General features: G+C 41.2%; 1 protein-coding gene across 5 annotated transcripts in view; it reads right to left on the reverse strand.

Annotated features, from left to right (window-relative positions):
* RCAN2 (regulator of calcineurin 2) overlaps positions 1 to 27970 on the reverse strand; it is a 266517-nt gene that overhangs the window by 22907 nt on the left and 215640 nt on the right. For all 5 annotated transcript variants that reach the window (XM_064597680.1, XM_064597678.1, XM_064597682.1 and 2 more), the window contains one exon: positions 2885 to 3058. In XM_064597680.1, coding sequence (XP_064453750.1) covers positions 2885 to 3058 — 174 coding nt within the window. The remainder of the gene's footprint in view (positions 1 to 2884; positions 3059 to 27970) is intronic.

The following is a 27970-nucleotide window of genomic DNA, read 5'->3' on the forward strand; positions in this document are numbered from 1 at the left end:
TCTTTTTTCTTTAAAGGATTTTATTTATTTATTTGAGAGAGAGAGAGAGCACAAGCAGGGGGAAGGGCAGGAAGAAGCAGGTTCCCCGCTGAGTAGGGGGTTTGATCCCAGGACCCCTGGGATCATGACCTGAGCTGAAGGCAGGCACTTAACTGCCTAAGCCACCCAGGCCCCCCAAAAGATCTACCCTTTTAACAAATGTTTAAGTCTACAATATATTATTGTTGACTGTAGGTACAGTGTTGTACAGTAGATCTCTAAAGTATATTCATCTTCTTTAATTGAAATTTTATACCTGTTGATCAGTAACTCATCATTTTCTCCTCTTCCTAGTCCCTGACAACTACCATTCTACTCTTTGGTTCTATGAATTTTAGGATTTTAGGTCCCTCAAATAAGTGGAATCATGTAATATTTGTCTTTCTGTGACTGGCTTATCTCACTTAGCCTCATGTCCTCAAGGTTTATCCATATTGCAGAATGTCCACACTGTCCAAAGCAATCTACAGATTTAATGCAACCCTTACCAAAATCCCAATGGCTTTTTTTTTTTACAGAAATAGTAAAAAACAATTCTAAAATTCATATAGAATCGCAAAAGTCCACAAATAGCCAAATCAATCTTGAGAAAGAAGATCACACTTCCTGATTTAAAAATATATTACAAAGCTACAGTAAGCAAGATAGTATGGTACTGGCATTAAGACAGACATATAGACCAATAGACATATAGAACAGAGAGCTCAGAAATGAATCCACACATATAGGGTCAACTGACCTTCAACAAGGGTGCTAGAAGTACACAATGAGGAAAAGATAGTCTCTTCAACAAATGGTGTTGGGAAAACTGGATATGCACATACAGAAGAATGAAACTGAAACCTTATCTTACACCATATACAAAAATTAACTCAAAATGGATTAAAGACTCAAAACGTAAGACCTGAAACTGCCAATATCCTAGAAGAAAATATAGTGGAAAGCTTCATGACACTGGCCTTGATAATGTTTTCATAGATATGACACCAAAAGCACAAGCAGGACTACATCAAACCAAGTCTTCTACACAGCAAAAGAAATATCAACAAAGTGAAAAGGCAATCTGCGAATGGGAGAAAATATTTACAAATCATATAGAGGATAGGTTAATCTCCTTATCCATATATAGGATAAAGAGTTAAGGAACTCCTTAACTCCAAGAAAAAAAATTCCCCAAACAACAAACCCCGCCCCCCAAATTAAGCTTAATAACTCAGTTAAAAAATGATCTAAAGACTCAAATAGACATTTCTCCAAAGAAGATACATAAATGGCCAACAGGTATATGAAAAAATATTTAGGCCACTAAGCACCAGGGAAATGCAAATCAAAACCACAGAGAGATATAACCTCACACCTGTCAGGATGGGTATTATCAAAATCCAATAAATAAATAAAAGACAACAAGCACTGGCAAGGATATGGAAAAATTGGAACGCTTGTATACTGTTGGTGGGAATGCATAATGATGCAGCCACTACAGAAAACAAAAGGGAGGTTCCTCCAAAAAATAAAAGATAGAACCACCGTCTGAGCAATTCCACTTCTGGGTATTTATCCAAAATAATTGAAATCAGGCTTCTGAAGAAATATTAACACTCTTGTGTTCACTGCAGCACTATTCATAATAACATGGGAATGACATAAATGTCCATCGACAGATGAATGGGTAAAGAGAATGTGGCATTTACATACAATGGAATACTATTCAGCCTTAAAAAGAAGCAAAGTCTATGTTTTTTCATTGTGCCATCTTTGCAGAGCTCAAAGATGGGAACAATGCTTATTGACCCATAAGAAATGGATCAAGATATCTGATGATGAAGGGAAGACACTGATGGAACTAATATTAAGACACTGGTTTTCTTTTTCTTTTTCTTTTTTTTTAAGATTTTATTTATTTATTTGTCAGAGAGAGAGAGAGAGCAAGCACAAGCAGGGAGCCTGATGCGGGACTCAATCCTAGGACCCTGGGCTCATGATCTGAGCCAAAGGCAGAGGCTTAACCGACTGAGCCCCTAGGCGCCCCTAGGACATTGACTTTCTATTGCTGTGGACTTATGAGTGTTGCCAAGAACTGCCCATTCCCTTTTGGAAAGCTAGTATTTATTTCTGGATGAAATAAAACACAAAATTGATTTCCATATGTTTGTCATGCTTTCTCATGAATAGGAGTCATTGGAAAGGTATACAGTCCACTAAAACTAGGATATAACTGAAATTTTATCATAACCCTGCTAGGAAGTTTAGGAGTAGTTGTGAATAGACCATTCTTACTACAACCACCAGCTGGTGTTTACTGTGCATTTACCAAATGCCAGGCACTTGAACACACAATAATAGTTCATCTAATCCTCCCAGCAACAGTCTGGGGTTTGTATCATCCTCCTACTTTTACAGGTGAGGAAACTGAGGCCCACTGAGAGTATGCAACTTGCCCAGGTGAGAGCCCAGGCTGTCAGCCCTCAGAGTCTGCTTTCTAAACCTCTGTGATGTCCCTGCCTGGGAATCCATGGTGTAGGTTTATTTCTTTGTGAACTAATTATAGACTACAAACCAGCCTGAAAGTAGAAAGGGCTCCATTTACATTTTTTAAAAAGCAAAAGATAATTGGGGTGCCTGGGTGGCTCAGTCGTTAGGTGTCTGCCTTCGGCTCAGGTCATGATCCCAGGGTCCTGGGATCGAGCCCCGCATCGGGCTCCCTGCTCTGTGGGAAGCCTGCTTCTCCCTTTCCCACTCCCCCTCCTGTGTTCCCTCTCTCACTGTGTCTCTCTCTGTCAAATAAACAAATATAATATTAAAAAAAAAAAAAGCAAAAGATAGTGTAGAGGAAGAATTACCTTACCTGTGCAAAGTAGAGTTTTAATTTTTTCCCTCTGAACTGGGTTTCATGAAGCTCTATCCTGGCTCGGGCTGCAGATTTGGGATTGCTGAAGTTTATTCGGACACGTCTGAAACTCTTAAACAGCTGGAACGTCACGCAGTCATCGTAAGTCCGAAACAGACCCTCAAATTTTTCCTGATTAAGAAAAAAAAAAAAAAAAGAGAGAGGAAAATCCACTGGTCATGTATCTTGCATGATGCCTGATCTGACACAAATTAACTAAGTAAATAACTAAGTAAATGAATAGGCTGTTCTCAACATAAAACAGAACACTAGTAATGTATTTTTTTAATTTAAAATCAATTAATTAACGTATAGTGTATTATTAGTTTCAGATGTAGAGGTCAGCGATTCACCAGTTGCATACACACCCAGGGCTCATTCCATCCCGTGCCCTCCTTATTGCCCATCACCCACTTACCCCACCCACCCCAGCCACCTCCCCTCCAGCAACCCTCAGTTTGTTTCCTATAGTTAAGAGTCTCTTATGGTTTGTCTCCCTCTCTGATTTCGTCTTAGTTATGTCTTTTTTTTTCATCTGTTGGTCTGTTACCAGGTGTTAAACATGCTTGTGGATTCAGTGGAAGGATTCATAGCCTGCGTCCTGAGATCTGTAGAGGAACAGTCAACGAGGTTTGAAATGCATAAAAAAACCTGAAAATTATGCAGAAGTGTTGAATAAGTTTCTGTGTGTATATATATTTTTTTTCTGGGGAGAGGGATCATAGTTGTCAGAAGATTCTCAGAGAAGTCTGTTATTGCTGAAATATTAGAGCTATCGAGTACCGTATGTGATAGATATTATTAGCGATTATCAGTCTTGGTGGCGCTAGTTCGATGGTGCCATGTGATTAGTCCTGGTTCATGAAATGTGTGCAGAAGGCAAGAAAAAGCACTTAAGAATTTGTTTTATCTCTTTCTCTGAAGATGCCATGTATGCCAGATGGTATACCATTTGGAAGCAGGATTCTCCTCAGCCTCGGTCCCTGAGTGGCCTCTGTGGGGCAGAAATATCTTTCACCCATCCTATAGTTGACTTTGTTTTGGCAAAAAAAAAAAAAAACCAACAAAAAAAACCCCCAAACCAAAAAACAACAAACAAATCTCTATTGCATTAAACCACTGAGATCTGGAGATTACGTTATTCCAACAGCATAACCAAACCTATTACAGTACAAAGCAATCATTTAAAAATTTTGATTTGGTACAATTTCAATTCAACCAAACAAATCTCTATTAAATGCTCACTTTACATAAGGCATGGTCTCTAGGCTTTAGGAGGATACAGAGATGAGTATCATTATATTCTGACTCTCAATGGTCTAACAATCTATTGGGAGAGGCAGACATGGACACAAATAAGAGAATGCCCAAAAGGCTGGGGAAAGGCATAAAAGGAGAATCAGAGAATTATCTATCTATCTATCTATATATACACACACATATACACACACATATATACACACACATATACATAAAACATACAAATATATATTCATTTTTTTTAAAAAGTATACATTTATATGTAAATATAAAATTAAAAATATGTATTTATATACATATAAACACCATCTGTCTGGTTCCTTTTAGCTTTAAAAAAGTTCTCGTTCTAAGTAGCAAAACCAGTGCATGTTAAACTAAATTATGTTCTCAGTGGAGAAAATTGCTACCAAGTAAATAACTTCTATTTAAACAAACAAACCAACAAACCCCCATTCTTTTATTTCTACAATGAAAGGTGTATCACAAGTGTGAGTATAAGTAGGAACGAAGATGCACCAAGGAGCAGCAAGATTCACTGAATTTTGATTTGTAAGGGACCTAAGCGATATTAACCTTTTCCTTCCTCACCTCTGTCATTTTACGGATCAGGATCCTGAAGTCTGAAGAGACAAGGACCCACCATGTCACATGGGCAGTTAGTGGCAGAGCTTCCATGAGGCCAAAGTCCTTGTGACCCTGAATATGGAGATGCTTTCCACTCTATAAAGAATTAACACTGCTGGACTGAGACAAAGAGAGAAGTGCTGTAGCAGGAGTCAGAGATGGGGAGCAATAAACTGACCCAAGGCTCGTATGTGACCACATCTAGCAGAATCAGCAACATGATGGGGGGCTGGAACATCACTGACCTCTGGAATTGCAGAGGAAGAACCACCCAGATGTTAGAGAAGGCCTCCTTGTCTGTTGGGCACCCAGATGAACATGTCTTAGACCCTAAAGACCACGGCCTGTGACCCTTCCAAATGCTTGGCCCATTTTTGAGATTCCCCAGGGCATGCCGTTTGTTCTTCCCGTTTTTAACTCCTGTTTCTTTCTCTTTATATCCTATCTATCCAGTCCAGAACCACAAATGATACATTCAGAGCAAGATTTTTTTTTTTTTTTAAGTTTCATGACATTCCTGGAGATTTGAGGGGTTCTTTCTCCCCTTTTCTTATTCTTACTCCCCTTTCCCTCTCAAGAACAAAACAAGAATCTTTTCTTTTCTACTCCTTAGGCAGTTTTTCCCTCATTTCTCAAGCCTTGGGATCAGCCAACCCCTGGGGCTGAGGCCTCCACCACCACTCCAAGAGGGCTCATTAAGGAATTATTTCCCAACAGTGTTGTGTTTTCCTGAATAGGAGTCCTGGTATATACAATGCTTTCTGGTTCCTCACAATGACAGTACTCTCAGCTGGTCATATCACGGTTGATGATTTCATTAATTTGGGGAATTTTCAGGAATGAAGGGAATGAAGGGATTAAAAGCTCTTATTTCTATAGAGAAATATTCATATTTCTTAGGACAATATTCTTGGGTCTTTGTAGCTCTATATTTTCCCACTGCCAATTTCACTTCCCTACCCTCTCCCCAGGGCCTGAGTGTGGGCCTGGAGACCAGCCTTGGAGGGGAGGTGTTCTTTTCCTTTGACTCTAATCCCTTGTTTGCATTTTATATTTCTTCTTTATGCCTCACATCTCAGTCGTTCAGAGCTCTTTGGCCTCAAGAGCTTGGATAAGGGAAAAAAAAATTCAGAGTCCTGGCTTTGGGCTTAGGGGAGGGCTGACACTGAATGGCCTATGTGCCCACTCCTTGGGAGGCTTTGGCAGATGTCAATAACTGAATGCAATTGTTTTCTCCACTGATCCTCAAAAGAGGGCCCCAGGCAGCTACTGCATCAAGCTAGAGTTGGCAAGTGACAAGAACCTCTTTGATAGCCCTTGTTTGGGGCTTAGGCTGATAATCAAAAGAGGTCTTTCACCAAACCTGGGGTGCAGCCCAGAGCTCAGGGGCCAGGGTTTTCACAAACTCTACAGTGATCATCATCATCACCATCGACTAACATTTTCTTGGTTTGTCCTCTCTGCACAAGTCTTTGGGAATTTGCAGTGGCAGGAGGTGACAGCTGGCCAAGAATTGGGGATTCATCAGCCAACTCTCTTTTCTTCCATTAGTGACATGATAAACATTTCACTGGCAGAGGCAACAGAACACGAGACAAAATTGGTTAGAGGCAGGTGCAGCACAGCAACCTACCCTTAGGCAACACAGCGTCCTGAACAGAGCCAGCCACAAGGGTCTCTCAGCTGCCTGTACAGCAAATCTACGCTTCCGATGTTCAGGTTTCCCCCAGACACACAGTGATACTTCATTGTCTTCTGGCTGCCTGTTTCCTCTAGTCTGGTACCCACAAACCCAATAAATTCCTCGTTTCCTCAACAGTAAGTTCTCTTTGTAATCGTTGGTCTGAATAAAGTTCCATAGCAGTTATCTCAAATTCTGGTCTCCAGACCTCGCTACACACTTAAAAATTATGAAGAATCCTAAAGAACTTTTGTTTATGTGGGTTTCATCTACCAGTGTTTACTGTACTAGAAGCTTTTAAAAATATACATTTATAAATATATATAAAGTAACAATAATAAGCCCATTCTATGTTAAAATAATATTTTTATGAAAAATAACTGTTTTCCAAAACAAGAGAGAATTTAGTGAGATCGGCATCTTTAGTGAGATCAGCAAATCTCTTTAATTTCTGATTTAATAGAAGAGACCTGAAATCTCCCATTTGTTCCTATGTTCAATCTGTTACACTATGCTGTTTTGTCTGAAGGGTGTGACCCAAAGCTGGCCTCACCCAAATATAGGGTTGGAAAAGGGAGGAGTAACTTAATAGCCTTTCAAATATTTCTTTGAAATTCCTTGTGAATAGCCTTTCTTGATACTTCATCAAAACTCAACAAGTGGCAGTTTCTTAAAGTATATTACAATGTTACATCTGAAGCTATACTCAAGTAACATTTTTATTGGATTATATTAAGATCTATTTATCTATTTTGCACCTTTAATGGTTTTTTTCACCCATGCACAATTCTGAAATGGCGTACGTTGGTCACTTGAAAAATTGTGGTTCCTTGAGTTATGCAGCTTTTCCAAATGTTGACATGTTTCATTACACAGTATAAAAAAATCACATTCATTAATATTATCACCTATATTATTAAAAAGTCCTTAGAAATTAGAAAGCTGTCAGATTCATGTTGTTAATATAAGTTTTCCAAAATTCTACTTTTAGCTTGAAAGTTCTTTCCTTTTTTTTTTTTTTTAAAGATTTTATTTATTTGTCAGAGAGAGAGAGAGCAAAAGCAGGGGGAGTGGCAGGCAGAGGGAGAAGCAGGCTCCCCACTGAGCAAGGAGCCTGATGTGGGACTTGATCCCAGGACCCTGGGATCATGAACTGAGCTGAAGGCAGACACTTAACCGACTGAGCCACCCAGGCATCCCTCTTTCCTAATCATTGGCGACAAACACTGCCAGTTACTTTCCTTGGAGTGACACGCCCATTCATTCATTTTTGGGACAATGTCTGCCAAATACCTAAGTCTGCATAACTACAGTTTGGTTGTTAGTTGTTCTTCCAAGTAAAAATGGTGTTCCGTGAGAAAACTAAATGTCTAGTTCAGCTTAGAACAGCCTCCAGTGTTTCCTCAAGTGATATGTTTTATTTTGGGATGCTGCAGAAGTATACTTTATGTGTTCTTCCCATTTTGTTATTCAGATTATTAAAAAGGTATATGCTCAAGGATACAGAGTTAATACAATTAATAAATTCTATGGCTTCCTCGGGGCCATTAAGGAAAATTGGTATTTTTCTTTCTTACTTTCTTTTCCCCTTTTTTTTTTTTAATTGTGAGTGTGTGGCTGTGAGGAATACAAGTAATACTGGTACAGTTTGCTGCGCCTGCACTGACTTGCACCCAAGTACCAGCAGTTTTAACCATCAGTGTCTTAGTCTTATTATGGAAATGGTTTTGACCTCTTGGAGAATGATCTTGGGAACTTGTAGGAGTCTGTAGACCATCCTTGGAGAACTGTGGTACCATAACATCTCCGAGAAAGTAAGGATTTAGTTGGCTTGGGTTGAAGACAAAAGGTCTAGTGAGAATCTTAAGAATACAACATAATGGAAATCAAAGAAGAGCTATCACTTGAGAAAGAGTGGTGATCATCACTGAATGCTGCAGGGATGATGAAGAGGATGAAGATGGTCTTGGCCAGTGGGAGACCACTGGTGATCCTCCTGAGAGCTATTTGAACGGATGTGGAGGTGAAATATGGATTATTATGGATTGAGGGGTGAGTGGAGGGGGAAAGGTGGAGAAAGATAGCTTGGCAACAAGAAAGAGGGAGCTGGGGTGACAAATACACGGGAAGTCAGATCCCAAGATTTTTAGTAGTGTGGAGAGACACTGGTTGACGAAATGAAACTATGATGAAGGAAAGAGAGGAGACAGGAGAGAGAGGAAGTAGTAGATGGTGGGGACAAGAAGAGGAGGCTCTAGGAAGACTTGCAGGCATTTCTTCCTGTGAGAGAGGAGCTGATAGGTCAGGATGGAGGAGTTTGGAAATGGAACAAGTAAAACTGAATGGCTTTCTCATCACAGGGAAGTGGAAGGTAAAGGGAGACTGAGGGCTTGAGGAGCTAGAGGTAAGGAGAGTAAATGTGGATGAGTCAAAGAACAGTGTAATGGGTTGAATTATGCCCCCCCCACCCAAGGCTAAGCTGAAGTCCCCAGTACCTCAGAATATGACCTCATCAGGAAACAGGGTCACTAAAGATGTAGCTTGTTAAGAGGGGGTCATACTGGAGTGGAGCCCCTAATCCAAGATGCCTGTTGTCCTCATAAGAAGACAGCCACGGGAAGACAGAGAGACATAAGGAAAGTATCATGTGAAGACAGAGGATTGAAGGGATGCTTCTATAAGTCAAGGAAGGCCAAAGATTGCCGGCAGATTGCAACTACCACTAGCTAAGAAGAGATGAGGAAAGAGTCCTCTCCTGGTTTCAGAGGGAGCACAGCCGGCTGACACCTTGATTTTGGTGTTCTAGCCTCCAGAACTGTGAGGTAATAAACTGCTGTGACTTTAGGCTCTCAGTTTGTGGTAGTTTGTGAGAGCAGCCTAGGACACTAATGCAGGCAGTTATGTAGCACTAAGGGACCAAATCAAACTCGGAATCAGATGGTTTTAATAGAGCCAGCCGATGCAGTTCTACCATTTTTTTCCAGGTGAGTGGTAAGTGGATATTGGCTCATTCCAGAGTGGCTTGTGCAAGACAGGTGTGTATATACAACATATATGTGGGGGGGGGGGTGGAACAAGAAAGGGGGGTAACTCAGTCTCAGACATGAACACTTTGGGATTTTAAATTCCCTCACTTTGAATGTATTTGCTTTTCTTGAGCAGTCTGGAAATTGTGGAGACCCAAATGGATGGTCTGCTACAAATGAAAGTGTGCATTTTTTTACTTGGAGAAGCTCCCTGCAGTTTTCCTTTAATCTTCTTAACTTCATCTCTGTTATTATTATTTGTTTATTTGTGTATTATTATTATTATTATTATTATTATTATTTTGACAGAGAGATAGAGCATGAGCACAAGCAGGGCAAGTGGAAGGCAGAGAGAGAAGCCAACTCCTCGCTGAGCAGGGAGCCAGACTTGGGACTCGATCCAGGACCCTGGGATTGTGACCTGAGCTGAAGGCAGATGCTTAACTGGCTGAGCCACCCAGGCACCCCGTGCCCCACGTTTTTAAAAAGATTCAAACATGGCTTATGAAGACATATAAGAACAAAATAAAATAGAAACTGAGTATAGAAATAAAAGAGGAAGACAAGGGTAGAAACATAAATTGGAGCCAAGAAGGTCTAGTTACTCTTTTCACATGAGGAGTCTACATTATGAAAGATTTACAATAATAGTCCTTCTGACAGGATGCCTTCTTGAAAATCGGAAAAGCTTCTCATGGGGTCTTCAACATGGGCCATGGGTGGGCCAACATTTTGCTTCTAATCTCTCTCAAAGCTAACACGATACGGCATTCCTCACCAGAGATATAATCCTCTCAGCGTCCTGAGGGTAAACATGAGCCTGGCCTTAAAACCAGGCAGGTGGATCTGTCCAGAGTCTTCACCAAGAAGCTCCAGTGATGTGAAGAACACTGTCCTCAGAAATTACGCAGGTGAACCATTATAGTTTCCTAACAAAATGGAAGCGACTGGGATGCCCGGGTGGCTCAGTTGGTTAAGCGTCTGCCTTCGGCTCAGGTCATGATCCCAGGGTCCTGGGATCGAGTCCTGCATCGGGATCCTTGCTCAGCTGGGAGACTGCTTCTCCCTCTGCCTCTCCCCCTGCTTGTGCTCTCTCTCCCTCTCCCTCTCTGACAAGTGAATAAATAAAATCTTTTTAAAAGATGGAAGCAACCGTTGTTTTGTAAACTTAGGAAGACTTAGGAAGTGCTCAATGTATTCTACTCGATTGGCTGATACAAAACCCCAGGGTATTTTGTAGAAAGAATATTAGAATACTAAAATATTGCCTTCCATTTAACTCCAAACCAGACTGGCTGCACATAAACAATTTTGTTATGTCACTGAATGCTCACTTTTCTGGACAGACCGTCTGAGGGAGAGTTGAGATTGTTATTGTCTTTGAATAACACATGAATCATCTGGAAGTTAATGACCTCCACAAAGTCACTCGACTACCAGGTTAGCAAAACCAGAACCAGTAAGCTCAAGTCGTTTAGATGATGTGTCACTGAGAACATGCAGACAAGTGAGCAGTCTGAAAAATGAGAGTAAGAAAGCCAGCTTTGTCAATCTGAAGGAAGAATGCTATCCTTAAAGATCCCACTGCTAGGGAAGCCCGATGCTGCCTTCATCCGCATTCCAAACGGTGCTGTATGCCTTTATGTATGCTTCAGTTTTCTCACTTACTGTCCCTTTGGGTATAAATTATCTTATGAGAAATTCAGCTTCTCTCAAAATCACAGGGCTCTCATCGGGCAGATAATACCTCCCAGAACTTGCTGAGGAATGAGACAATTCATTTCAGTTTACCACCTCTCAATGGGTTCCACTGACAAGTCCTGGGCAAATCTCATGTTTAGGGATCATACTGGATTTTGCAGGCCGCTTGGGAGGGCCTCCTGTCAGAAGGACTGCTGTTGTTAATCTGCCATAATGCAGACTGCTTCAGTGAAAGGGATAGTAGGAGTGCAGAGGGGGATTTGTACATCTGGATTTTTAACCTGTCAGGATTTCTCAGGCCAGGCAGATTGGTATGAAATCATGCTTTGTTTCTTTTGTGGTCCTGATGTTACCTAAATAGAAAATCACGATGAAAAGGAGGCTCTCACCCCTTCTTCACTGATAAAAGAAGTGGACAGACCTTGTATCATGTGACTGCTTTGGGAGAAGAGAATTAGCTGGTAAAGGCACAAAAGCCTTTCTCCTTTCTCAGTGGAGTCTTTGTGAGAGACAAAGATCTAAAACTCAGCTCCAAACTCTAAAAGGACCCACTTTGCCCTAAAACCTCATCACCTGCTTCTCTCAGCAGAACGCTTTTCATGGTCTGTGTCCCAGTCTGTCCTTTCGTTCCCACCCTTAAAGCCCACGGTGGCTGGGTAACATTTCCAATGCGAGAGCTCACGTTCACTCCATTCTAGTGAAGGAAGTCTCCATTTCCCTGATTTCACTGTGGTGCCATCCACACATTTAGAACTGGAAAGACAAATGCCCCAAAACTCCTCTAAGCCAAGAAAATGCACAGGGGTTACAAACTGGAATGATCCTTGAATGGGGGTCAACTTCAGCTCTGTGGAGCTTAAAGCTTTGATAATGTGGGACACCCTCTTTGGGCAAAATAATACAAAGGAGGTACCAAAATGGAATATTTTTTAATGAGGACAAAAAATTCATAAGAGATAGGTTTTATAAATTTTACAAAAAGATATATGACCCTGTGAAACACATTGTCAGGGCCCTGCTGGGGCCTGGGTATAGGCTCATGCAAAGAGGACCTTAAAGCTGAAACTTCACTCAGTTTCCAGGAAATATGCCTAAGAGAATGACAAGGATACTGTGCCATCACAAAGCAGTCTGGAGTCCAGGTGTACAAGACGGCTAAAACAACTATACTGCTGGTATCACTCTCAGCTGATGAGGACCCTTTCCCTTGATGTTTGAATCATCAGAATGAAAGCCAAGAAACTCGAATCTGGAGAGTTTCAGTACGTGGATCATAGACATGGCTGAGGCTGCCCTGCCACACACACCAGAACCCATTTTGTAAACTCCCAAGATAGAGGCCGGAGGAGGAGTCAGTAAGCTGGGTGCTTGGAACCTGTCCCAGCAACTGTTCAATAAAGGATGACGAGTGCTTGATGATGACTCAGAGAGAAACCTCCCAGAGGCACTGTCTGCGTGCCTAGGACCTTGGTTGGGTCTAACTCTGTGCAGCAAATGCCCACCCTTTGGGCGAGTGAGACCCTTGTAGCACCTGAAGCCAGGGCTGGTTCTGGTGGGTCACCCTGCCCCTACCAAGAGTGCCCAGGGGGGTATCGATCCTGTCTGTACCAAGCAAGATACCATCTGTGGATGCCTACGTGCTCCCTGCCTGCCGCAGGATGCTTGTAAGCATCCCAAGGGGTCTCTGAATACCTAGGGAAGAGCAGAAAGGGGCAGCCCCACATGTATTAAGGGTGGGGAGGGGGTAAACTAGGCAAACTCCAGACCTCTGAGAGAGTAATTATGAGCACAGATCTCTGTTACATGCTGCAAATTGGACATATCTGCATGCTTTTAAATACAAAGGAAAGATCTAATGACCCTTTTATAGCTGCCCCATTACAGTGCACAGTATCAAAAAAAAAAAGAAAGAAAAAAATGGCTGCCTTGGTTCAGGGCATTTCTTGAGGGTGAATGAAAGCTTTATCCTTCTCTGGGCCATCAACTCCTCTTCTTTGATCATTAATCTGCAAGAGTGCCTATGGCTGTCCCCAGCCCTGACTAGATACAAGCTCTAATTGCCCATGTGTAATTGATGAAATGCACAACGTCCTTTATAGCTTGTAAGACCAGGATTTGCATTTTAAATTCATTTAGATATTGTTTCATCTATTAGATAAAGCATAAAGACATGTTACTAGCACAGACTCTAGAGCCACACTCCCTGGTTAAAATCCTGAACCCAGGATTTGTGCAACCTTGAGCAATTGACTGATCTATTTGACACCTCAGTTTCCATATCTGTAAAATGGGAATAGAATAATAACAGTCTCTATGTTATAGGGTTTTCCTGAATATCAAATGAATTAGTCTATTTTAGTCACTTAGGAAGGTACGACGCACAAGTGTTTGTAAGCTGTTACTGTTACGAATACCAGATTGGAAGAAAAACAATGTTTCATTTACATGTCTATATTTGGCCTGGTAGCCCTAGATGCGCAAATCTCCCTATATCCAGATCAAGATCTATACTTACTACCTGTATCTAATCCTTACAGACTGTAAGGAGCAATTATAGGAATGCTCAGAGTAATAGTTCATATAAAATTAGGACTAATTATACTAGTATGATTTTACTGATGTTAATATCTACTTAAGTCACTGAGTCCAAATTAACCATCACAATTTCTTTCTTGGCTGCTAAGCTTTAAACGTTTTCTCTACAAAAACAGCATGGTAAAGTCAATAATTCTAAGGAGGTATCAAAAGGGTAATTGGTGTCAACTGTTCCCTTTGGAGATCCCATACCATCAGCAGGTGCTGGGCCTCAGAGAGATAGTAAGCCACTACCAGAAGTGTTTGAAGTTCGGATACATAAGAGATTCATTAAGCCCCTCGCACCTGGCTCCTTTTGCCCCTCTAACACACTTCAACTATCATTTAGACAAGCCCAGCTCCAGAACTCTATTCCCCATCTTCAACTGTTCCCTGAACATTTCCTTAGAGATATCCAATAGGTACCGTAAACTTAATAGCTCCAAAGCTGAATTCTCTGCTGGGGCCTCTAAATCTGCTACCCCTTTCTCTCCATGAATGGCCTCCACCTACCCAGCTGCTCAAGCCTGGAAGCTGTGGGTCACCTGGTCTTTTCCCTCTCCCTCCTCCTCACATCTGCCTACACCCCTCCCACATCCTACCACTCAACAACCCCTGTGTTCTTCCAACCCTTCACCCTTCCACCAATTACGGCATTAGGTCTCTCTAGACTCGGTTCTGGAATCAACTCCGAGAGTGTGCCACAGAGAGGTCTTTCTAAAAGACAACGTTCTGATTATACAGTTCCTCTATAAAATCCTTCAATCGCTTCACACGGCTTTTAGAATATGGCTTGGCTTAGCACTGAAGGCCCTTTATAAAACAGCCATCACTCATCCCACTAAGCTCATATTCTACCCCTTTCCTAACCCATCTCCTGTATACCAGCCAAACTTCCACTCACAGCCTCCCAAGGCAGTCGATTCTGTATCTCCAGGCCTTCTCTCACTTGCTTCTTCTGCCAGTGACACCCTTATTCCTTTGGTGAACTCTTACCCTCATATTCTTTTGTCCAGTTTTATTGAAATATACTTGGCCCATTTAACCTGGCACAACTTGAAGGTGTCCAATATAACGATGTGATATATGTATAGACTGGGAAATGAAAGATCACCACAATACATTTAGTTAAAATAGATCTCCTCAACCAGTTACCAAGTTCTTTTCTTGCGAGGAGAATTTTTAAGATCTACTCCCTTAGCAACTTTCAAATATACAATATACAGCGTTGTTAACTACTGTCATTGTGCTGTACTTTACCCCCATCGGGTAACTTCTGATGGTCTCTCGAGCTCTAGCTTAGGTGTTATATCCAAGAAATCCCTCCTGAATCCCGTGGAGGTTAAGACATTCTTCCATTGTGCCCCTGACAACACAGTGATCTAGTTAGTGACAGTAACTGCTTCCTCCCTAACTAGAAACTTCAAGGGCAGAAATGGTGTCATTTTTACCCTTGTGTCCTTTCACATGCATGCATTATTGAGTGCCAACTGTGTACCATGCAGGACCCCTGCACTATGGGAAGGACTCCCTTGGTAATGAAATGAACAAGGCAGTGTGGAGAGAACAGACCTCCCTCCTCCCCCATGCTTTTTGGTGAATCTTCTCTTTTCTTCAAAGTCACCCTTCAATAAAATCAATAAATGTGTACTAAACACATGGATGAAGATCCTCCATACTATAATAGGGAAGCCAACATCAAATTGTCCACACTTCTTCCCTGAAGTCTTCGTTGACCCCTTCCCTTGACATACCCTCTTTCCCTTTGGGGTTAGCCTCCACTTCCTTTGATTATTTCACACACTCTGAATCTCCTTTCAGAATAATGAGTCATCAAAGTGTGTATGTGTGTGCGCGCATGCGCATGGTCAAGAAAGACTTCAGGGAAGAAATGGTATATGACAGATGGATGGAATACTGATGTGTGGAAATGAGTGGTGGTGGGGGACTTTTGAAGAAGCTTTTTGCTCCAGGCAGGACAGCAGTCATGATCAAAGCATTTATATATTCCTAGGAATCTGATGTCACCTCTAAGGCAAGGCATATCGGGGGACTGAGAAAAAAGAGGACAAAAAGAATAGTTTAACCTAAGCCGTATTTCCTTAGGCCTGGCCTTGTGGCACACTCATAACTGCTACTAAATACTTACAAAATTGCGGAAAATGCGACAAAAAGGAGATTTGAGACTCTATTATTTTAAGAGTCAGCTCTTACATGTTTCTTACGCCATTTATTTTCTTGGCGATATGCTCCACTGACTACATTTTATTTGAATTCTAAACTACGGGTTGTGGGCTGGCTGATGCACATGGGACAAAAGTGCTTACCGGCTCAGAGACCAATTTTGGAAATGACCCCTTTCCTGAATGCCACACTGTGTTGTAATTGAAAGAGGTAGGAAATGTACTTCTAAAAACAAATAGTATTCTGTCTTCCCCAGATTGAAGTGAAGCCTCTGTTTTAATAACAGGCAGTCAATAATTGATGAGGACATTTTTAGTGTGTATAATGTTAAATTAAAGGGCTAAATCCTAAATATGTTCCATATCGCATCTTTCTGAAGATTGGCAATTTAAAATTTAATCCATTCATTTGACCATTTGGCTTAGGATCAAAACAAGCTTTTCAAAGGCAGCCTGGTATCCTTAACTTATTTTTCCCATGAAATTGAAGTGGCATTTGCATTCTTTTGAGATGCAGATATGAGCAACTTTTTATGACTCAATCTTTAAATCTAGAAAGAAAATGTAGTTTGCTATGCTCCTAATGGTTCTCTTCACTGTTCTTTTTCCTCCTCTCATTTATGCTTTTTCTTGTTTATTCAGCTTCTATTCTCTCTGTTCTTTATGTAATGACATAAAAAGAATACTTGTTAATGACAAAACTTTATATAAAATTAAATCCCTCATGTTCAAATTCCTTGAGATTTGAGACTGAAATGATTGTTTCAATCTGTTACAAATTTGGGAGACAAGCTACCTGAATGAAAGCTTTCCAGATTGAAACATGACAGTCAACATCTGGCTGAAAGGGACCTACTAAAAACAACACCAACCCTGCAGCTGTAGCTCACAATGAGCATGATTTGGGATTGCACTTTTGCACAGTGATTAGATTTTCACCTGGACATTTATGAAACAGCTAACCCCTCTCTAAGCCCCTTACGTGTGACAATACATTTCAATCTGACAATAAAGCTCATGAGGCAGAGGAAGAAATGGGTTGAGAGCCTCAACATTTCCCTTATGTGGCCAGCCAGTCAGGGAGAGAATGCACGCTTCATCCCAGGTAGTTCAGTAGCTGGAGTTCTAGTCTTAACCTCTAGGCTATCCCACTGAGGACAGAGAGAAGGTAGGTTGACTTTATCCCTTCTGTTGCATCTCACCCAATGAGATGGATGCATCTTATGTCTTCAGTTAACCTTGCTCATGCACATCTCACGGAGCAGCAGGGTGAAGAATTCTGGTGTCTTCCTAGGAGAAATGGCTGGAGCCTGAAAAGAAGCTTCTCCTGTCGAAAGGATAGGAGCTTCACATCGGCATTTCAGACTAGAAGTGGCTGCAGATAGTATCATAGTAATGAAAGTGTATTTTTTCCCCACAATACCCACATTTGTGTGTGTGTGTGTGTGTGTTTTACACACGAAGTTCAGGACTGTCGGACATAAGCCTGATTTAGGGCCGAAACCATTGTCAGCCAAGAAGAATGATTTGCCTAAACATTCCCTTCTCTCCCTGTGACAGAAAGTTTGGGGAAAGGCATGCAAATTGGATGAAGCCAGTAATCTGTCGTCAGTGTCCACTAGAATGAGAATCACTATACCATGTCTTGTCGGAGCCAGGACACTTTGAAGGGGGAGTGCCATTGATTATACTGCAACATCAGGGCTGTTCAGGGCATGCTGGGCATGTGGTCATCAGTTGGCTGAGCCTCTGAACCAGTAATTCCAAAACTGTGGTCCCCAGAGCCCTAGGAAAACATGACAGTTTTGCTGATGGGTGCATCCTGTCTGGACGTGCCAGCCTGCTCTGCTGTTCATAGCAGCAAGGCATGCACATATTAGAGACTTTCCTTCTACTAAGGGCTACTTATTTGTAATCGAATGAGACAGTGACAGAATAGATTCTTAAGGGTTACGGAAATTATCGCCTTCATCACCAACACTTAACAGACCTCGCTAAGTGCAGGCAGGGTTCTAAGTGCTGTATGTCATCCTGTGAGTACAACCTGTAGACCACAGACCAGCAGCGGCAGCCCCAGGGGGCTTGTTAAGTAAGTAATATCTCAGTCCCATAAACCCCCGAGACCCACTGATTCAGAATCTGCATTTCCACAAGACCCCCAGATGATCAGCATCCCATTTACGTTTGAGTAGCATCAGACTGGAAGACATGGGTTGGACAATTTGAGGTATACGAGCTTCCCAACTCAGAGAACACACTGATCTATGGAACTGTGCTGTTGGAAATTATTAGTGCTGTCCTTGGAGATGAGCGGTTTTCAATTTTTTGCATTTATCAATACATTTGTAGAGTTATGGTGAGCGATGACACCCATTGATTGCTTTGCTTGTACCATCACTACACTGTTTTTACTTTGATTATTCTCTTGTTCTTTGCAAGTTCTTTGTTTTCACTGGTGTTTTTCCCACTACAAAGAAGGAGCCCATCGGGTAGGTGGGGCACTGTGTGGGAGGTTCCCATGAACAAGTGAAGAGGAGAACCTGAAAAGATTTCCAAATAGTACAAGCTTTGGCCTCAGCTGATCAATAACATGAACTGCAATCTGCCTTGAAAATCTCCAGAATAATTTATTTCTGTTGCGTGTCGCTTAATCAAGGTACATTTGAGACCAAGCAGTATTTACGTAAGAACGATACCAACCTTAGCTTTTCAACATGAATGTAAGCATCAGACCTCCTTATCTCACTCAGTTTCTTTTAATTTAAATTCATTTAGCCAACATATAGTGCATCATTCATTTCAGATGTAGTGTTCAATAATTCCATCAGTTGTGTGTAACACCCAGTGCTCATCACATCATGTGCCTTCCTTAATGCTCACTCAGTTTTAATGACTTTTCCCAAAGGTTCCCAGTGATCAAGTTTTCTCTGCAACATCACTTTCATCTCTATTCTTAGAAGGGACAGTAGAGGTGACCTATTCCAACTGCTTTACTTGAAAAGCGAAAGAGCAGGGCAGGAGGTAACACACCCAAGGCCTCATCACTAGTCAGAGGCAAAACTGCACTTGAATTTGGGTCTTGAATGTACAGACACGATTTTTAAAATCAAGAAGACATTACAGCAATTTTAAAAATAAAAAATCTCCTCTGATATGTTTTGACCTTGTGAACGATGCAAGGCTTTGAATAATCCAAAGATATTCAGCAGTGTAGTGCTGGAAATCATATATTCCCTAACGAAAACAGGTCTGTGATAATTTTTTTTCAAGAAAGTCTCAAATACAAATTTCATCCCAATTTTCCCTCTCAAAAAGCCAAGGCCAAAGAGGAGAAGTGATTTGTTAAATGTTAAAGGCACACGACAATAATATGAGGTCATTGATCAATTTTACTTAAATTTATCAGAAAAAAAGATTTAAAGAAAGATAAGAAATTGCTGGCTTTCAGAAAAAGGTTTCTTCAACACAAGACTCCCAGAGGAGTCTTCTGAACTTTTAAAGAAAAGGTCTTAAGAAAAATGGGTTTGTTCCAGGTATAACACCTAAGTCCCCCATCTCATGAAAATCAGAAGATAATGCTGATGTCTCAGTCAAATTGAAAACCTCTATTTTTGAATTAAAAAAAGAACCTGAGTCTACTTAAAAAAAAAATACAGCAAAAAGGAAATAGAACCAAAAGCACTAGTAGGAAAGAAATAGCAGCATGGGGAAGTAACCACAAGTGGGACACATAATAGCATTAAGTAAACTGACTGGAACTATTTGTGACACTCCTCATTGCCCTCCCTTTTAAATTTCTTGACGTGTCTGGGTTTGGATTTGTCGTTTCGGAAAACATTATTTGTTTCACTTCATCAAGGGCACACATTTTCGCTTGTTTCATCACGGAATCACATCTGTCTCATTTTTCCTTCCTAGAATTTCCAAATGCCTTTCTATTTTTATTTGAGAGAAGAGAGATAAGCTTTTATTCCATTAGTAACACTACGAAATTTTACGTCCAGGGTCCTAATTATGCAATTTGTTTTATATCAGTGGATTCTTGAAGTGTCTCACCACAGAACCCCAGCAATGCTGAGGCCCGCACCCCACTGGTTCAATTTTAGGCCTGTTGTACATCAGTCATGACAAGATTCCTTTTCATCTCAGTCTTGGCTTATGTCTACCATTTTATGTATCTCCTATCTTTCTCTTTCTTGAATTAATATTTTCTGTTACATGGGAAAACAGCTTTGAGGAGATGGCCTCCCCCACAAAGGTGACAGTGAGTGGACATTCTGAGTCACCGCACTGACATATATGTACATATTCTGCCATTGCATTAGACTGACGGTCCCCACAAAGACCTTAGCACATCCTGTGGTGTCTCTGGTTCAGTGCCTTATATCCCTTAGGCCAGTCACTGGATGAAAACTCTCCCTCCAGATGGCCATGGTGAGGTGCCCCTCCCCTGTCCTGGGCTGAGGGCTGTTCTCTTCAGCTGAGAACCTTCCATTGCCAATGCTTCCGAGACTGGGGCATGCACGCCTCACGCCTCCCTGCGTGCTGGGAGGACCTGGAGGACTCTGAGGGTGCGCAGGGGGGATGTACTGACAGGCTGCCGAATGCAGACACGGGGAGGAGTCTGCTGAGTACAGGAACCCAGGGCTAGCCAACCAGGGTGGCCTGACTCTGGGATGGGGGCCGAGCCCGCAGCTCTGCCTCAGTGTCATTCTGAAAGTGATTTGACTCAGATTCCCTCAGGCTCTGCTCTTTCTCCTGCATCCCCAACACTCTTCAAGAAACCTCAAAGGCTGACTCCCCACTTTATTTCATGATTGTTTACCCACAGGGTTCAGCCTGGGAGCAAATGCTGAGGCTGCGAGCATGAATGTAGAGAGGCCCCGCGGTGGCTGCCCTGTAGAACCCGGGCCGCTCCGCCTGGTTGGCCAGAGCGATGCTCAGAGAGCTGCGTGCTCCTCTGGGGTCTGAGAGAACAGGGGCCATCGCTGGGGCAGCCTGCTCCTGCCCAGGGACTCCCACCCTGCCTGCTGTCTTCCGAGACTTCTGATGGCACTCGCTCCGATTTCCAATGCCACGGCTCGCTGCTGCTTCTTGTTAAGTTCGTACCTGCCATCTCAGAGACGTTTTAGTAGAGAGAGCAGTTAAACACTTTCTTTTTTTATTATTATTATGTTACATTAATCACCATACATTACATCACTAGTTTTTGATGTAGCGTTCCATGATTCATTGTTTGCGTGTAACACCCAAAGCTCCATGCAGAACGTGCCCTCTTTAATACCCATCACCGGGCTAACCCATCCCCCCACCCCCGTCCCCTCTAGAACCCTCAGTTTGTTTCTCAGAGTCCATAGTCTCTCATGGAAGAATGAGGGGGGAGTTAAACACTTTCTAAGCTTGCTATTTTGAGCCCGAAGTGCACTAGGGACTTCTTGCTGAATCACATTAGGTTGAACCACATGGAATTGCATTTTATGGAGTTTAAAAACCATCGAATATTGGCCATTTCACGTGGCTCAGTCTAACAAACCCTGAGTCCATGGGGCCTAAAATAAACCAGATAAACCAAGGAATACCTTCAAAACTCTCTTTAAGGAAATAACACGAATCATCAACTTTTTAAAGAGGGTATCTTTTTCCTTTTTAAAAAATGCATTTATTCTCCAATTCTAAGGCAGGGAACTTACAGTTCAGCTCTGCTGTGATATCAAACCACTATGCTGGACATTTTCTCCTCTGTTATTTCATTTAATTCTGTAACAACGCTGTCAAGTAGACATTCTAACTGGCTTATGAAAGCATAGTTGACATACCATATTATATTAGTTTTCCGGCATACAAGATAGTGATTTGACATTTATATACATTATGTGATGCTCATCACAGAAGTGTAGTCACCATCTGTCACCGAAGTTCTTACAATATTATTGACTGTATTCCCGATGCTGTTCTTTTCATCTCCGTGACATACTTATTTTATAACTGGCTGCTTGTACCTCTTGATCCCCTTCATCTATTTTGCCCATCCCCCACTCCCTTCCCCTCTGACAAGCACCAGTGTGTTCTTACTAGTGGTTATTTCTACCACTTTTTGTATCTCCTATCTTCTTCTTTCTTAATATTTTCTGTTATGTGGGAAAACATCTTTGAGTAGACGCCCACCTCCCACAAAGGTGACAGGTGGTAAACATTCTGTGTCTCTGAAAAACAGGGTGAGTGGCATACACACCGCCTCAAGGGACAGCAAAATAGGGGACTTGGCTCTACACTATGGTGATTGGGTCATTTAATGCCAACCTTTAACACTCTTTAGGTATAAGCTTCGTATCGTTAAAACTGTAACAGAGATCATCCCTTTTTACAGAAGAAACTCTTGTAAAGAAGTTAAAGACCTTGCCAGAAGCAGCTGGGGTTTTAACACCAATGTTTTCAATACAGCAAGACTTTTTCAAGTGCTCACAACATGCTGCCCATTGTTATCCAAAATAGCTGGTATTGCTAAAAAGATAGATGTAGCAAAATATTATCCTCCTAACAATCATCTAAACATTCAGAATGAAGTTAAATGCAGAATACCCTTTAGAAGGTCTCTCTCAACTTCCACTTGTCCCCTCACCCACAGCCTGGTAAAACTATCCCGGCCTTTTCTGATTATTTTTTTTTAATGAGGTTCTTTTTTTCCCTAGCTTTATTGAGATACAGTTGACATATGTCATTGTGTGAGTTTAAGATGTCCAACATAATGATTTGATATATGTATAGATTTCAAAGTGATTATCACCTTAGGGTTAGTTAACACCATTTTTATTTTATAGTTTTTATAGTTACCATTTTTATTTTTGTACTGAGAATCTATTCTTTTGGCAACTTTCAAATATATAATACAGTATCGTTGACTACAGTCACCATGTTGTACATTATATCCCCAGAACTTACTCGTCTTACAACTAGAGGTCTGTACCTGCCTCCCCACTCCACAGCCTGTTCCTGCCCCTGGCTACCACCAACTTGTTCTTTGTTTCTATGATTTGGTTTTTTGGTTTTTTTTAGATTCCATACATAAGTGATATCTACGGTATTTTTCTTTCTTTGTCTGAGTTATTTTACTTAGCACAATGCCCTCAAGGTCCATCCATGTTGTCACAAATGGCAGGATTTCCTTTTTTTTTTTTTTTTTTTTTTTATGACTGAGTAATGTTCCGTTGTGTATGAATACCACATTTTCTTTCTCCATTCATCCGTTGATGGACACTTGGGTTGTTTCTTTGTCTTGGCTGTTGTAAATAATGCTGCAGTGGATACGGAGATGCAGATATCTCTTCAAGGGTTATTTCATTTTCTTTGGATACATGCCTAGAAGTGGAACTGGCAGATCATATGGCATTCCTATTTTTAATTTTTTGAGGAGCCTCCATACTGGATTCCACAGTGGCTGCACCAATTTATAGTCTTACCTCTGATGAAACTATAGTATTAGCCTCTTGAGATAAGGAACAATGATTTGTGCCTAAGTTAGCTGGTAGGTTTATAGGGATTTATTTTATTATGCTTCACAACTTACATATATGTTAAGTAAACACTTTTATTTATATTAAATATTACAAAATAAATTACACAAAAAGGAAAATAATTGGAAAATAATTGGAAAAAACATCAAAATGTTTTTCTGTTATGGAACTAAATTAATATTCTTTATCTTTTTTTTTCATTTTTTCTATAGCTATGTCATGTTTCTATAATTAGAAAAAACATAAATGTTATTAAGGGTGAAACAAGACTTTTTGAATTAAAATAATATTTTCAGCCTGCATCACCCCTAAAAGAATTAGTTCCATGTTTGTTCCAGATTTAGTAGGTATTTCTGTAAAAGTATAGATTCTTTTTTTTTTTTTTCTTTTTTTGTCCTGAGTTTGGTTTTTGTAAGTTTCTAATGGTTTTGCTACACTAACAAGTTATGAGTAAGGGCTGTGTTCACCCCATGTAGGCCCCCTGGGTAAGCATCTTTCACGTTGCATTTTTGTTTGAGTTTAAGGGTACCTAATGTTTTCAAATGTTCTAGAATATTTTACCTGTCCTGCTTTTATGCCCTTGTAGGCCTTGGCTATGTTTATCTCAAGGAATGATAACCAGAGCTGTGCTGTTATTTATTTTAGGAGCTAGTGTTCCAAATATTGGACATCGGTGGTTCATGCTGACACCATTTTTCTTAGTGCCCTTCCTGATGGTATCAACATTATGCTGTCCTTTTGGCCAGTGAAGCATTTGGGCCAATAGACTTCCAAAAATTTGTTTCTCCTTTCATTGAAGATGAAGGCATGAACTTCAGAATTTCTCTTTCTCTGTTGCATCCATGAAAACGTGTTATATCCTACCACTAATGATGATAAAAACATGAACAGCAGGTGTTTTTATTGTACTTTAGGCTTTTATATTGCTTTTACCTGTGTAATCTATCTTTGATAAAGATTAAATCTTAATGTTCACAACTCTCTGAGGTATGTAATGGAAACATTATTTTTTAAAGATTTATTTTTTCATTTTAGAGAGAGAGAGGAGAGAGAGCAAGCACACATGAGCAGGGGAAGGGGCAGAGGGTGAGGGAAAGGGAGAGAATCTCAAGCAGACTTCACACTGAGCATGGAGCCTGATGTGGGGCTCGATCCCATGACCCTGGACCCTGGGATCACGACCCAAGCTGAAATCAAGAGTTGGACGCTCAACCAACTGAGCCACCCAGGTGCCCCAGGGGAAGCATTATTACTATTACCATTTTTCAGATCAAATAAGACTTAAGGAGCTTGAGTGATTTTCCTCTGCTGAAGTCAATGTCTTCCTTCTAGTTAGAATAACTGAAAATTATTACCATCTTTCTTTGCTTAAAAAAATCTACTTGTGCAGGATTTTAAAAATGCCTGGATGGTATATGTAAACAGATGTAAATGGTACCCTACATATCTGCAAACATGAATGTATTTCCTTCTTACACAGTGCAGAAAGGATATGGATGTAGACTTAGCTGTGACTGTGTCCCATCTATGGCATGGGTGTTTTCTCTAAATGGAATTGTGGCTGTTGCCCAAATCATGATCATCTCCTCTTTAGAAAGCTGAAAGAATGTGGCCAAAGGGGGAAACTCATGATTTGTGTGTTTCTTTTGTGAACAAGCCTAACCACTGTATTTGGGTCTTAGGACAAAGCTGGCCTTTAGTCAGCTCTGTGAAAGGCTGGATGCATAAAATGCTGATAAAGAGGATGACAAGAATTTTGGCTGAATGGGATGCAGGATGGAGGTTTCCTGTGGATCACGCGGCCAGCAAAATGTGGACTGTGATTGTTTTACCATCCACTTCCTAGCAGCAGTTTAACTGCTTTCCTGTTTGTGATCCAGAGATTAACACAGAACTTAGTTCAGACAAGAAGGGGTTCAACCTGCAAACCTTTGATAACACAAGTGAAGTGTTTGCTGAACTTCTGTTTTTGGAACTTTGGTTGTATTTGTTGAGGGATGTATTAACTCTTCGAATCCCATTACTCTATTCAGGTAGCTAAATGTGGATCATCTACTCCCTCAACTGTGAAAGTAGAAAACAAGGGGGTCAGATTCTTAGCTTTAGAGTTCAAAAGATGTGTTCCAGCTGCCAATATAAAATATTTAGAATATCTGCAGAGTCCGATGTTTCCATCAAAGAAGACAAAATTCTCCAGACTAGAGAGAGAGAGAGCTGGAGGAGAGAGAAATACAATTATGTGTTGGCATGGGTCTCAGTAGGTGCCCTATATCCTGCCCCAATCTTAGCCAAAACCTCAAAGGGGCAGGTAGAATTCTGCGATCCCCAAATGAGTTTGGAGATCTAAGAACAGAAAGCACTGTGTCTTACTTACTTGGAGGAGAAGGGTGTCCAGGAGAGCAGTAAGGCCCTAGAACAATCCCCAGCACACCCACACACATACAATCTTGTACAGGAACAGAAGAGTGGACATGGGTGTGGGGCATGTCCTGGTGGAGAGCACCCAAGGCAGCCCCAGTGGATTTCCCATAGTTCTTGAGTGTCAAAAGTGTTAGAAGAGCTCTAAACACTTTTTGAGTTCTTTCAAGAGGATTGACAATGTAGGCAGGGAGGCCAGGAGACCCAGGAGACACAATCAGAACAAGAATAGAGAGTAACCTAAAATAAATGAGTATAGGGAAAAATAAAGGGAGAGAGAGAGAGAGGTAAACCAAGAGACAGACTCTTAACTATGGAGAAGAAACGGATGGTTACCAGAGGAGAGGTGGGTAGGAAGATGGGGGAACTAGGTGATGGGGATTAAGGAGGGCACTTGTGATGAGCACTGGGTCATGTATGGAAGTGTTGAGTCACCGTATTGTACACCTGCAACTAAAATTACACTGTATGTTAATTAACTGGAATTTAAATAAAAACTTAAAAAAAAAAAAAAGAATAGAGAGTAACCTTCCAGTCTTTTAAGAGGGTTGCTGATGGAAACATGGGCACTTCATGCTGGGACAGATGGATGCAGATGACTAGGGAGCAGTAGCCTGAGGTTACGGTAGTGGATTTTGATTGGCTACATTTAAACAAGGCCACCCTCACCCTCAAGAACCATAGCTCAACACTGTGACCATGCATAAGTGTTTTACATTCCACATTGGTTTGGATGTGGTCTAAAGTGACTGAGAAAACCCTGTAGCAATTATGAGAAAAGCCAAGAGTGATTTTTACAATCAGAAGGCTAGAGTTTCACAGCAGATACTATTTATTTTGGCTAACAAAAATAAAGGACCTTATTGCTTTCATATTCCTGAGTCAATGGCCCATTAAGTCTATACTTTCTGTGCGCCTCGAGAGCTCCCTATGAGATCGCAGTCACAATGAAATACAGTCAGCCATTTTGCCAAGACTGGACTTGGCCCCCATCTTCTCCCAAACACAGACCTCATCTAAGCCATCAGATGGCGCACATAATCACTCTTATAAGCCACTAAAAGTAATGAGGGCTTTTTTGTTAGGTTGGTATAAACATCATTTATTTTGTAATTCTTGAAAGAGAAAAGCTATTTGGATGTCAAGGCCAGTGACGACAAAGCGCTATGGAACAACCACAGAACTAAGACCCCATTTTGCTACATGGCTCCTGAAACACAGGCTCTTCCCCACCCTTTACTCTTAGAAGCTGGTTAGCTTCTCATGTGCAATCCGTACAAATGGCACATAAAAATGGTAAAATCAGATTAGAAAGTTTCCTAAAACATGGGATACGACCTACAACTGGAACAAAAATGGAGGAATAGCCACTATGAGTTCATCAGCATTTCAGTGAACTGGTTTCTTTTTCCGAAAGAAAAGTGTTCCAGAGGATGAAATATGGGGTCAAGGTTTGATGTGGAGAATTCTATTGGATGTCTTAATATACCATTAAAAGATTTCCTAAAGGGTTAGGACAGAGCTTATAAGGTTTGCCTTCAGCTATGGAAGTCAGCAGTGCCCATCATAGGGCATATTTTGCCACAACACAATATTTGAGGAGAGGTAAACCACCAGGAACGACAACTGTGTCCAGGAGTTCGTGAGGTGTGGCATTAGCGAGGGGTTCTGCAGCTCCAGGAGTTTAGTTCCTCCATCATAAGAGGCATCCATGAGACCTGAGGTCTGCCTCAGCTAAAACAGGAAGAAGGTGTTTAAATTCCAATCTTGTCACAATCAAACTGTCCTTGTCTCAGATCTTATGAGCTACCCACAGTCTTTCCCTCAAAATGCTGCTTTGGGGAACACTTTAAACATAAAAGGCTGTTTGTGTTTGAAAGGAGCCATCCCATACTCTCATAAATAATTTAAACTGCAGTCACACTTTTGCAATGCTCAAGCATGGGAGTTGAAATTGCATTGAAAACTCTCTGGACTGTGTTAAGTCGTCCCTTGGCTATGCATCAGCTACAGTTTATTTCATCTTGATGGAGCCTTGGCTTCCCAGATGAGTTGAACAGAGCTGT

Source organism: Mirounga angustirostris, unplaced genomic scaffold (assembly GCF_029215605.1).
Source record: "Mirounga angustirostris isolate CCGP_5_RB_7025 unplaced genomic scaffold, mMirAng1.0.hap1 SCAF_8, whole genome shotgun sequence".
NCBI lineage: Eukaryota > Metazoa > Chordata > Mammalia > Carnivora > Phocidae > Mirounga > Mirounga angustirostris.